This window comes from Chelonia mydas, chromosome 1 (assembly GCF_015237465.2).
Source record: "Chelonia mydas isolate rCheMyd1 chromosome 1, rCheMyd1.pri.v2, whole genome shotgun sequence".
NCBI lineage: Eukaryota > Metazoa > Chordata > Testudines > Cheloniidae > Chelonia > Chelonia mydas.
In genome coordinates, this window is record NC_057849.1 from 241215311 (window position 1) to 241228497 (window position 13187).

The 13187-nt window shown below is 45.9% G+C and overlaps 1 protein-coding gene across 7 annotated transcripts in view; it reads right to left on the minus strand.

Annotated features, from left to right (window-relative positions):
• Positions 1-12565, minus strand: part of TMTC1 (transmembrane O-mannosyltransferase targeting cadherins 1) — a 176329-nt gene extending 163764 nt beyond the window's left edge. For 2 of the 7 annotated variants that reach the window (XM_037878291.2, XM_037878265.2), the window contains exon 1: positions 12020-12565. In XM_037878291.2, coding sequence (XP_037734219.1) covers positions 12020-12390 — 371 coding nt within the window. In that variant the 5' untranslated portion in view covers positions 12391-12565. The remainder of the gene's footprint in view (positions 1-12019) is intronic. The other 5 variants (XM_037878299.2, XM_037878272.2, XM_043540624.1 and 2 more) reach the window with 4 other exon arrangements.
• Between the last annotated feature and the right edge of the window lie 622 nt (positions 12566-13187).

The window sequence follows — 13187 nt, forward strand, 5'->3', positions numbered from 1 at the left end:
TGCTTTATGCAGCTATATTTTGACAGGACTTCAATTTACGTGAATGATCTAGAACTCTTGAATAAAGCCTTTTTTCCCCCTCCTCTGTGAGATATGTCAGCCCTGAGCTTCGCCTGTGGTACAAGCTGACCTCCCACCCCCAGTCCCACCATCCCAAAATGAGAAAAAAAAGTAAACAATACATTCAAACCAAATTTCAGTCTAAAATATACAGCAGCATCATGCTCCCGCAGGGCTAAATGGTACTCGTCATGCACAGAGCAGAGCGAGGGGGCAGTCCTGCTCTGCCCCAAGAGAGCATTCTATTGTAGAATGGCAGTCTTCTTGAAATCCCTAAGCCTGCTTTGCGTGCCTTCATGGGGAGGTATTTGTCTCCCACCGCCATCTGTCATTCCCACTCAATGAGACAGTGCTGGTGGTGGGAGCCATGTGCCCCCAAGGGAGTAGGTAATGTAGTCTTTGCACTCTCTTCAGTGAAGGATGGTAAACCAGCACCTGACCGTTAGGCAGAGCACACACTGGGGAGGGAATGCTCCTTGTATGCATTCCACTGAATGCCCAGCAAAAGGGCCAAGCATCACTGACCTACAATAGGAGAGAATTACCTCATGTTGTTTCCTTAGAGTAGCTGCTACGTATGAAAAAGCAGTAACCTAATAGTTTTCAGAGTAGCAGCCGTGTTAGTCTGTATTCGCAAAAAGAAAAGGAGTACTTGTGGCACCTTAGAGACTAACAAATTTATTTAAGCATAAGCTTTCCTGAGCTACAGCTCACTTCATCAGATGCATTCAATGAAGTGAGCTGTAGCTCACGAAAGCTTATGCTCAAATAAATTTGTTAGTCTCTAAGGTGCCACAAGTACTCCTTTTCTTTTAACCTAATAGTCTGCCTTTTCCTTTTTAAAAAACAAAACACTACAAGGATAAGCCTTCCATTAAACTGTAAAATCTGAGTAGGAGTATGGGTATGGGTGTGTGTGTGTGTGTGTGTGTGTGTGTGTGTGTGTGTGTGTGTGTGTGTGTGTGTGTGCGCGCGTATTATCTATAATTTGCCGTCTTTGGTGGTCCATGAACATTAAATGTGAAAATGTGCAGGTGCTGTTTCATTCCCGCTAAGGTTATTATTTGTCATAACAAATTAGGCCAAATGGTGAAGGAAACATTCTTTTGTCCTGAAACAATCTCACAAGAAAGCTTTTGAAATGCTGATAGTGGTTGTGATTGTTATACACAGTATGTGTGCACAAATATAGCACTTCAATCAGCTAAAAATCCATCCATGGCCTTCCAAGCCATGCAAGCTTCACAAGGCTACACAGTAGGGTCACCTACTGTCCACGGGTAAGGGCAACCTCCTACGTAAAGCCAAAAAACTCCACAGCAGAGTGCTGCAGAGTAGGAATGGGGAAACTGACAAAAGCGCCTCCCCTCACAACCCACCAAACCCTAGCCTCTGTCCAGTCCTCTCTTCACTTTTGGCATTGGGCATTACTGTACTATTAAGTATCCACTGTGCATAGCTCAACAAGTGGGAGAGAAAAGTGAGGGAGGGTTAAAACAAAAGACAGATCCTTGGAGTCCTTTGAAATTAACTTCCAGTTGAAATTAGGGGCTCTCCAACCCCAGCTTAATGGAAAGAAGCATCTGGAAACCCCCAATCAACAGTAGCATACAGGTGTGTGAGGGTTTCTCTCTGACTTAGCCAATTGTAGACTGGCCTTCAACTGAGAAACCTTTGATTTCATGTCATACTTCCATAGATTTTTTTTAAGCTAGGAAAGAATATTAGGGTCTAAGAGTCTGACCATCCTGCACATCACAAGCCAGAGAACCTGACTCAGCAGAATTCCTACATCAAGACTATAACTTCTATGGTTGAGCTAAAGCATATATTTTAGGAAGATAGCTCCCCAACCCTGTCTTCTCCTTGGCTGAGCTCTGTAAGGGGACTCCAATAAGGAAGCTGTGTTTTCGGGCCAACCAGATCCTCTCCATTTTTCCTCATTAGCCAAGAAAGGTGTCCCCTAATGGCATTCCAATGATGATAAGCTGCATGGAGTAAGTGACCCCACCCCCAGGGAAGGGAACAGGCATTATACAACCACCACCAAAGGAAAATAGCCCTTTTCAGATTAGGCTATTTAGCTGTATAGAACCTATAGGTAAATTTAAGATGATAAAAAACAAGGGTCCCCCAGGCTGCTGCCACATGCAGAAGGGAGCACATCTGGAGAGAGGATACACAGAAAGAGTACTACAACCATGGTATCATCCCTCCCACCCTGCAGAAGACCCTGTATAGGATCTCTGTGATCACTTGTCCCTGGGGCTCTGGAGTAGAGCAGCTCATCTGGCAAAGCTCTGACTAATTCTTCTCCCCTCTTGAAGAAATACATAGGAGAACCCACTGGAAGTTACTGACAATGTAGGGCTTGATCCTTCACCACTGAAGTCAATGGGTGCTTTGCCAGTCTACTAAATGGAAGCAGAATCACAGCTAAAGACTCCAATAGTTTACATGCTACCCATTCTGCAATTCGAAGGAGGTTCAAAGGTGACAGTCAGGTGGGGGATTATGCCATCCAGGTACTGGTGAACAGCAGTTCAAGAACAAAGGGCCTCCAGGAGATTGGGGTGGGGGGGCAATCCACAAGTATGAGGAGGTGTAACTGCTAGAATCTTCTATGGGGGAAATGGCCAACCACCCCATCCCTAATGAGAGAACTCACTGGAAAATTCATGAGTAGGAACTCTCCAGTGTAGGTATTCCCTCACCAAGGAGAGCTGAGCTCCAAGATAATTCCATGCTGAAGCAGAGACTCTGGCCTCAACTCATCCCTTTGTGTCTAAGTATTGCATCATATATAGTTCATAGCGTCACACACTGCTCAGAAACCATGGCCAAACCCATGTACAGAAGGAAAAGAAAAAAGCATTTAATTTTGAAATTCCTTGATTTGTTAGTGTAATAAGATCTGTTCAAGAACATCATTAGAGAGGGTGTATCCCTTTGGTTTCGGGACAGTTTCAAAAGGATCCCTTATCATGTAAGTGAGCCTTGTAAGTTACAGCTCACCATGTTACTGTGTGGTCTAGGATGGACCTTTGTCCTCATGGCCCTGTTGAGCTGAATAGGTAAGAGCACAGTCTAGCCCTCAGGAAAAGGTATTCTTTCCCATGCAGAATGATGAAGGCACATGAATCCTACTGTTCATCTCCTTCCTTCATGGGGAAAAACAGAAAAATCTGCATAGCCCTCTACTTGCTCATAACTTTTGACCTCAGTGTTCAGCCTTGATCGCCATGAAACACTGCAAAGTTAAATAGAATTCAGCAGATTAGCTTTTTTTGACACAGAACTAATAGGACTAATCATGCCATGAGAGTGACTTAAAAATTGAATTTGTTTGAGAAAACTCAAAGTTAGTTATGTCATATATAAGCACTAACACCACTTGGCACTTACGTAGTGCTTTTTATCCATTTAGACACACAAATACCCACTCCACTTTTTCTTTTTTTTAAAACTCTCATGATTTAAAGATATTGTAAACCATAATTGGAGAGTGTGTGTTTTTATGGACCTTGTTATTTTCCCTGGACAGCTTGTGTTTAGTTTAATCTGTTTTATTATTTTCAACAGACTGACAAAAATACAACACTGTATGAAGTAGAAATGCATAGCAGAATGAGGATCATTTGTTACAGCAAATAATTCCTAATGAAAATTCTCAGTTATAGGATCCCAAAGTTCATTACAAATCTTGGAGAGACGGAGATTTAGACGCAGGCTTTTATATATTTGTACAAATTAATGTAACTGGATGCCAACTGAGCAATTAAGCTTTTTCTGGTTTTCCATTTTCTTTACATTTTCACATAAATCATGAAATTATATCTGAAAATGCCAACGAGGCATGCTACTGCAAGATTTCACTATACTATAAAGTGGAACCTGTTGAGTGAATTCTATGAATGCATCTACCATATACTAAAAAAAAGTGTGCACCTGTATGCCAACAGCGGTCCAGCTGCACCAATGCTAACAACTGTTGAAAAGTGTTCACTAGACAGGGTTCAAATATTTTCCTCCAGCATGCCATGAAAACCCACAGTAACCAAAAAATGCCCAAGCCCTACTAGCATATACACTATGGCCAGCGCTGCTGCAGTTGCACTATTGTTGAAAGATAGATATCATTTTTCTAGTGTAGAACACTCTGTACTAGTAATTCCTTAGTGCTACTCTACTTTGAGTGTAGTGGAGTGTAGGCCCCAAAGAGCTTCTTCACCACCACATTTTCAGTCTTTTATAACTGGAGGCCGCCACTGATCCTCTTCGAATGTAACACCTACCATATACCAGACAGGTACTGAAATTTGTACTCCAATGGAAACAACACTTTCCCCTTCACCTCTGCTCTGTTGTAGGGAAGAAGAACAGAAGTTTCTACTAAGCTATGGAGGTATGGTTCATCAGGAGTGACAAATATGAAAGTGCAAATATTTCTGGGTCTTCACAGACAAAAACAACAGAAACTTTGGACGGTTTTTGACATTCACCAAACTAATGCAACCAACATTCACATGGTTTCAAGTTTTGACTCCACATAGTGGCCTAGCAATTTAAAAAATTGACCCATTGTGGCAATGTACAAATTGACAATACAGTAGAACACTTTATAGAAGTGTTGAACTATGAAGAAGGCGGCAACAACACACATCATCAGAAGCTACCTCTAAAATTTTTCTTAAATAAGATCAAAACCACAACAAATGGCAGTGGACATTTATGTATAGCAAAGCTGTTAACCAAAAGGCTCTCTACCTTTCAGGACGTATCACTGCACTGGTAGAGAGATTTCCAAAAGTAGATGCTTTCCAGCCCCATCAGGCTACTTGTCTACTCACTTGAAAGAAGATCAGGATCAAAACATGTTCAAAGGACACAATCACAGTGATCAGTCATCAGCAACAGCACTAGTGAAGATTACACTGGAGTTATTCTGCATGATCAGTGGTAGATTTCAAACCAGATGGATGTTAGAATTTTTAACTGAATTTGAAATAACTTATTACATAATCTTTCAGCTCTGACGTCCAGTCTCAGCTTGGTGGTGAGAGTGTAACAAGTGAGAGCCAGACAAACTAAAAGGGGGGAAAAGAAGCCTTGGCATAACAGTCCAAAACACAGGAGGCCGAATGCAAAGAAATGCCATTAGACAATCACGCCACCAATCGTAATTCATTTTAATGTACTCAGAAAGCATTGACAGGGCTCCTCCAGCTGGGAGGAAAGATTGGTCCAAAGCTGAGCCTCCTAAGGAAAGGAAGGAAGAAGGAAATAAATGAAGACAGCACCAAATATCTGCTACTAAATATTAAACACTCCACTCTGGTTCACTTTCCTCTCATAACACAAGAGCTAGGGGTCACCAACTTAGTTCCCTGTAAGCTGTGTGGTCATGCAGCAGCCTGAACCCACCCAGACGGGACCTGCTGTGGCCGGGGAAGGGGCGACCCTCCCACATCCCCAACTCAGCCCCGGACCTGCCACAGCCAGGGGAGGGGCGCCTATCCCACGGCCCCAACCCCAGAGCTGCCACAGCGGGGAAAGGCACCTCTCCCCGCCAGCCCAGGTGCTGCTGCGAGGAGAGAGATCTGCGGGGAATCCTCTTTCCCCACCGTAGCCCCAAAGCACCCTCCTGCACCTCAAACCCCTCATCCTCAGCCCTGCCCCAGAGCCTGTACCCCCAGCCAGAGCCCTCACCCCCCACACACACACTCCGAACCCCTTAGCCCCACCCCCACCACATGAATTTTGTTATGTGCACTGATACGAAAGTGATGTGTCACACATCACCTCCATATTGGTGCACATAACAAAATTCATTCCGCACATGGGTGGGAAAAATTAGAGGGAACACTGGTCACCAAATCAGATTAAAAGGCAGCAAGTTTAAAACAAACAAAGGGAAGTATTTCTTCACACAATGCACAGTCAATCTGTGGAACTCTTTAACAAAGGATTTTATGAAGGCCAAGATTATAACAAAGTTCAAAAAAGAACTAGATAAATAATGGAGGATAGGTCCATCAATGGCTATTAGCCAGGATGGGCAGGGATGGCGTCCCTAGCCTCTGTTTGCCAGAAGCTGGGAATGAGCGACAGGGGATGGATCACTTGATGATTACCTGTTCTGTTCATTCCCTCTGGGATCCTGGCATCGGCCATGATCGGAAGACAGGATACTGGGCTAGATGGACCTTTGGGCTGACTCAGAATGGACGTTCTTAAATATATATGTATTTGGTGAACAACAGTTTAAAATGTGCATCCGTTTCAGGTCTTGTATAATAAGTTTCAGTACAGAAACTGATTTTTATGGTCAAATTAAAAACATCCAAAATAGGATGTGTAAAGAGAACACGGACATAATCCTAAGTATAGTAGCACTGCTATGAAATGATTGTACAGCAAGATATCATATCTGGGAGCCTGAGTATTTAGCGTTACAAATTACAGCTCACTGTGTGGTGTCAAACTGTAACACAATAATACATTGTTACAAAGGTAAAACAAAATCAAATCAAATCTGGGGACTCCATTTTTATTTTATTTTTAACTCCCTAACCTTAAAGTCCACCCCACTGCCATTGTCCCCACCTATCCACCTGGAGAACAGAAGGGTTTACTTGTAGATGACTGGACAGTGGCAGGGGCTGATAATGGATTATTGAACATCTTACCTCTTGGCTGTTGTTTAAATCTAACCCAGAGGTTCATAGTTGCTAAAGGTCTGATCCAAAGGAAATTTTAGTCAATGGGAATCTTTCCATTGACTTCAGTGGGCCTTGGATCACACCTTCCTAGCTGTTGCTGACAGCAAATACAGCTCTCTTTGTGAAAAGAGATGATGTTCTCAGTCTAACTCCCAAGTGTCCATGTCCCAAAAGCCACCACTACTAGCCTTTTTGTTGGTGCACCTCAGCAGAAAGACCAGTGAATGAATGAGCAAAGATTTAACTGCTCTTCTAAGGAAGTGATCACACTAAGTCAGGGTAAAGGAACATTGGTGTGAAGGAAGCATGCACTACTGCCTTCTTCTACACCAGTTCTGTGGGAAGAAAATGTCAGTCTCCAAGGCTGTCCATCTCCTCATCCATGGATCCAGAAAGTCCCATGACTTCCTTGTCCATCTCCTCCTGGCATTAGCCAAGATGGCCAGGAAGAAGCAGCAGGACAGGGGGTTGTCTGCAATTGCAGGGCCCTTTTCTGTTCCCTTCATGCATCTAAGAAGAGTTCCGCTAACTCCTATGAGAAATGGGTGTTTTGAGGTTTCTCTGCTGGGTGTCCCCCTCTGGAACTTTTTTTTTTTTTTGACCCTGTGAATGCACCTCCAATCTCTTTTTTTCCCCCATCTTTTGTCCCAAATAATCTGTTGATTTCTGTGTCCCTCTCCATCTTGTGAAAGGGTGAGCCTTTCGTTGGTTTAATGGGATTTCAAATGGACTTTAGGGGCATGCCTTTCATTTTCCTTACAGGCTGTGTTCACCAAACCAAAGTTAAAACAGGATGACATCTGTTTAATGTCCTTTGAAACTTGTTTTTTTTATCTCTTGAATTTAGAAGAGCCTTCTTTCCAAGCCTGTTAGTGCTGCTCCTTAAAGAGCAGTTCTACTCTGACGACTATATAAAAGCGTTACCTTATTACTCCACAGATTTGCTGTCTCAGTCATAAGCCATTTGAGTGACAAAAGCAAGTTTTTACTGGGTTTTTTTGGTTACTGGCCTTGCAGAACAAACAGTTAAGAGACAGTGAGCTGAGGATTTTATTTTGTCTTTTACATCTAACAGTATTGTTTACGAAGTTCCAAATCAGCAACACTGTGCAAATACATGAGAAGCAAGGGTGTAACCTAAGTGTCACTGAGGACATAACTGGTCTACAGAACCTCTGTTACCAGTGACAAGGCATAACATATTTAAGCTGGGTGCTTTCTAAGAGCCCAGGATGAATTGAAGGATTGGCTGTTAGGAAATTATACACACCCACACACACTTATTTGAACACATTATACTGTTTTGGTTGTTTATTTGTTTTTAAGGCAGGAAAGAGAGGGAGAGAATGAACTGTAGAAGATGAAATATACTAAGTAACCTCTTTAAAAAAAAAAAAAAAAAAAAAAAGCCAAGAACTTACATTCAGGATGGGGTGGGCGGCGGGCGGGCCTGGTGGTTGTTTTTTTTGTGGGGGTTGTGGGTTTTTTGGCTTGCTCATGTCCAGACACAAAAAAATGCACCCAGAGTGTGAATATTTTACTTTTAGCTCAAGGTTCTAGTAACCTAGGCCATTCAACTTTCCTCTCATTGTTCATATTGAGAGCACACACAGAATAAATTATATCCATATGTATTTATTAATCTGTAACTTAACTGTATTCTGAAATTAAAGATTTTTATTTTAAAATCTTTTATTTTAGTCTTTCTGAACTTGTTTGACATTTTTAACTGCTTGGTTTTGTGTTAAGGACTGTCCTTTTAAAATTCTTCTAATGGATGTGGGGGGGGGGTGTTTTTCAAGCAAAATCATTTTCAGAACATGGTAGTCGCTGTCATAGACTTCATTCCAGTGTCAATTCAAAGTGTATAGGGCATCCTGAATTGTTCCTCTTGATTTCATAGCTACAAAAAGGCATGGCTATTAAAGGATGAAAAAGAGAGAATAAAATGTCCTTGGTATATTATGATGAGAGTTGCAGATATAATCCCAAAAAATTTCTTCTGAATCTTGCTATAAAATAATCCAAAATCCATAGGGTCTCTGAATTGTGTGCACAGAACAAATAGAACAAATTCCATGGTTGGAAATATAACTTTATTCCAGAGGAGAATAACGAATGGTGCCTCACACAGGGTCTGGCTACTGTTAAAACCCTTTGATCTTCACTTAGACAACATAGTGCGGCTGAATAGGTAGCTCAGCCATTACATTCCAACTTCAATCTAATCTGCAAATACACACAATGCACCATTTTCTTAAGCATCCTAAGTGCTCTCATCTCTGGAAAGTGTATTAGGATGCTGTTTTCATTTCAATTTTGCTAAAAAGGTCCATTTCTATTAAGCATTTTATTGCCAGGTAGGGCAAATCCACCCCTTGCTCCAGAGGGAAAGTGTGCCTCTACACAGTGGAACCAGTGATGTTCTGCAGAGCAAGGGGGAGACTGGATGTTTATGCAGGGAGCATGCATTCCACACTTGGAGTGCAGTACCACTTGGTGAGAGCCCCCTATGCACAGTTTTCAGGAAGTGGGGCTAGATGACCCACTTCTGCTCAGATCCCGTCAACCTCCTCTTCCCCTACTGCTGGCAATGGTGGGGGGGGGGACGGACCACAAAGGTCCCACAGAGGCTACTTAGGCCTTTGAGCTGAATTAGTCTTCACTCTGCAGTCAGGTATCAAAGAAGTAAAATGATTCCTTCCCAATCCAACAACCAGCCCAGGTACCGATCAAATTAAAACTATATAGTAAACACTTTGAAGTGAATATACTTCAGTATCAAATCCTGCAAACAAAACTAGTCCAACTAACTGCCAAAAGAACTACCTGCATAGCTAAATCAAGCATGATTTCATCCTAAATATGTTTTAAATTAAACAGTATAAGCAAATGCTGGTTCAGATTCAAAGAAAAAAATGCATACTGAAACATTTCATTTCAGGTACTTTGTTAAAGTTCAAAAGCACTTCACTAATTATCTCTCATAATTTAGGCCCTATGCTGCCATCAGATCCTTGTATGCTGATCCTGCCACCAAAGAAGTCAATGGGGATCCATATAGAAATGGTTTTGCCTATGCAAAGCCAGTGCACCTCTTCAAGGCAGGGTTCTTATCTTCAGACCTGTCTGTAAAACACCAAGAACACTCCCAGCTTTTTATAAATAAAAATAAGAAATTTTTAATTCATTAATGGGTTTCACTTTATATTAAGGTTCCATTTTCAGCTAGTTCATGCAGATTTTTTATAAATGATTATTTGATGATGTAATTATTTGTTAGAGTCCAACAGGTCAACAAATTGATTATAACCATGTATAATACCTTCCACTTATGTGCTTATAGCCATCGATAGCACATACTGCTTATGTCTGTAACATGCTTATAAATTATTTATAAACAAAACCTTAAAGTGTGACCCATAAGTCTTCTCATAGCAATACTGAAAGTTCATGACCCTCAATTTTAAAATGCGTTTTATTTATTACAATATATCAAATATTTTATATTATCAAGGGTTTCATCAAAACACAGTAAAAAAAGGAGTAAGATAACCAGAAGGACATGAATTACATGCACTATACTAACTCCATCTGCTACCCTTTTTAAAAAGTGGGGCAGCTTTCCCTTCCAGATTAGCGGGGCACAACTGTCAGTTACTTTCCAGCTGCTGCCCAACTTGTCTTCTTTCTTTTGTAACAGAAAACGTTCCCTGCCTATTCTGCATGTCATGCATAAGGGCCACCTAATGCGGAATAGCTGTCTGAGTCTGAAGTCAGTGACTGAGGTGAGAGCTGCAGCTGTCAGACAGTAAGAAATGTAGTAGTATATTTAAGGCAGACCCTAGAAGTATGGTTCTTTTAAAAAGTGTTGCTAATATATTTCTCTCAGAAGTGTAGCTGAAAGTGATCAGTAGACAAATGTTAAGTCCCTGTTCTTACTGCAGAAAAGGAGATTTCAAAAAGGCACTAGAGTTGGCTTGGTTTCTTTAAAGGGAGGGTTGAACAGGAATTAGAACATTTAAATGACAGGTTTGAGAGTAGCAGCCGTGTTAGTCCATATTCGCAAAAAGGAAAGGAGTACTTGTGGCACCTTAGAGACTAACAAATTTGTGCCACAAGTACTCCTTTTCTTTTAACATTTAAATGATCATTTCAGAGACAAAGCACTTTCTAAGCGTTTTTATTCTATTCTTCTTGAATGAACACAAAGCCAACCAACAAGGAATAACCGGTGGGGGTTTGCAGATGCTGTGGACCCAGCAAGCCACATAGCTTTTGCAGGAACTTCAGGGTTTCTTGGCAGGTGCACCAGACAGCTGTTCCCCTAGAGCTGCCTGCCTTTCGGAGAGAACGAGTCCCCTCCGCACAAGCAGATTCTGATGCCAACCCAGCGTTTCCCGCCCCTCAGAGCTCCCCAGTCGGATTGGAGAAGCCAGAGCCCCGGGCACAACCTGAGGCAGCGGCCCCGGTGCTGACGGGAAGGCAGCCCGCTAGGCTCCTCTCTCCCCACCCCACCGGGGTCTGCACTGCTCGCGCGTTCCCTTCAGAAACGCTGACTCACGAAGCTCGCCTCCCAGCCCCAAACATGCCCGGGCCAGGGCGGGCAGCTCTGGTGCCCCAGAACCCCGCCTCGCCCTCTGCCCCACGGGGCACGGCGGGCTTCGACCGTCCCGCGCCCTCGGGCCAGCCGGCGCCGTGGGGAGCACTGCACCCAGGAGGGGCAGGCACTGTCAGCGGCTCGCTCGCTGGGGTGCAAGCCCCGAAAAGCCCTTCGCTTCCTCCTCCACCACCCAGTGCGGACCCACAGGCGCCCCCGCGCTGCCCCACCCGCCAAGTAACCTCCCCTTCCCCCTATATACCCCCCTCCCCACACACACACACACACACACGGGGAAACCCGCCAGCTGGGTGCAGCCACCAGTCCTCCCTCCACTCGGGGAGCTCTGGCGGCTGCACCCCGCGAGTCGCCGGGGGATGCGCGGCTAACCCGCCTGCTCCCAACCCGCTGTCGCCGCCAGGGCTAAGGCCGCCGCACTCCGCATTCTCAAAGCCGCCAGGGTTAACCCCGGGCGCGCCTCTGCCCACCCCCTAGCCCGGGGCTGGCCGCGAGCGGGGCCAGGGCTCCGCAGGGCTCCCTCGCGCGCCCCGGGAGCCAGCAGGAGGCGCCAGGCTGCAGCCGGGCACGGGCGCGCCGGGAGGGCGCAGTGGGCGCCCGGCCGGGCCGGGGAACTTACTTGAAGGTGAGGACGCAGAGGGGGCGGTAGGACTTGTGGCTGGTGTTCTCGGCCATGCCCTTGCCCCAGAAGTCGTTGGCGAAGACGCCCGCCCAGGGGGCCGCCGCCCGCACGTCCGGGTTGTTGACGATCGCCCACACGTCGTCGTGCACGAACTCGCCCCGCAGAGAGCTGCCGTAGCACAGGGCGCACAGCCCGGCCAGCAGCAGCGCCGCGGCCAGGGAGCTGCCGGAGCCGGGCCGGGCTGGAGCAGCGGCGGCGGCAGCAGCAGCAGCAGCCGCCCAGGCTGCGGGGACAGGAGAAGGAGGCGGGGACGGCGGCTGCAGCGGCGCTCGATCCCGGCTCCTGCCGCTGGCGGAGGTTGTCACCATCCTGCTGGGCTGGCTCCTCGCGGGCGCGGGGCATCCTCCTCCGGCCGGGCGCGGGCGGGCAGCGCCGCTAGCATGGTGCCGCCGGGGCAGGCAGGAGCCCGAGCCACTGCTGGCTGCTCGCGCTCTGCCGCGGCTCCGCCTGCCCCGCTGCAAATAAACAGCCGCCGCCTCCCCCCTCCCCAGCACGCATGCTCCTTGCTGCGCTCCCCCCAGCCCGCCACCTGAGTTCTCCGGGGAGCGGCTGCCGGGGAGGTGCCCGGGCCTCAGCTGCCCGCTGGATGCCCCCCTCTCCGGGGCGGGGGGAAAGCAGCGGCAGCCTGCCAAGGAAAAGCAGCCGCCGCCTCAGCCCGCCTGCCCTGCGTGGGGAGGGAGACAACGTTTGAGCTTCCCAAACAGTGCTCTGTACAGCACCTTCCTATCCTTACCCCCATTTTATTGATGGGGAAACGGAGACACGGCCCGGGGCAGGCACCATGGTCACGCAGCAAATCAGCAGAACTGGGACTAGAACCTGCCTCAAATACGTCCCGGTCCCATCCCCTCACCTTTAGATATGCTGCCCCCTTCTTGATCTTTTTACCACTTTACCCAGCTCTATAAGGACCTTCTCCCGTGCCCCTCCTTGGGCAGAGCACAGCACTGTCCGGATATCAGCTTCCGCAGCTGGCCTGTTCCTGTCTCCCTTAAACCAAACAGCTGGAAGATACATGAGAGGGTGGAGGTATCAAAAGGCAAGGCATGCTTCAGTTATCTAACCTTTTCAGCACCTGGGACAAGAACAGAGCCCAAGAGATTGA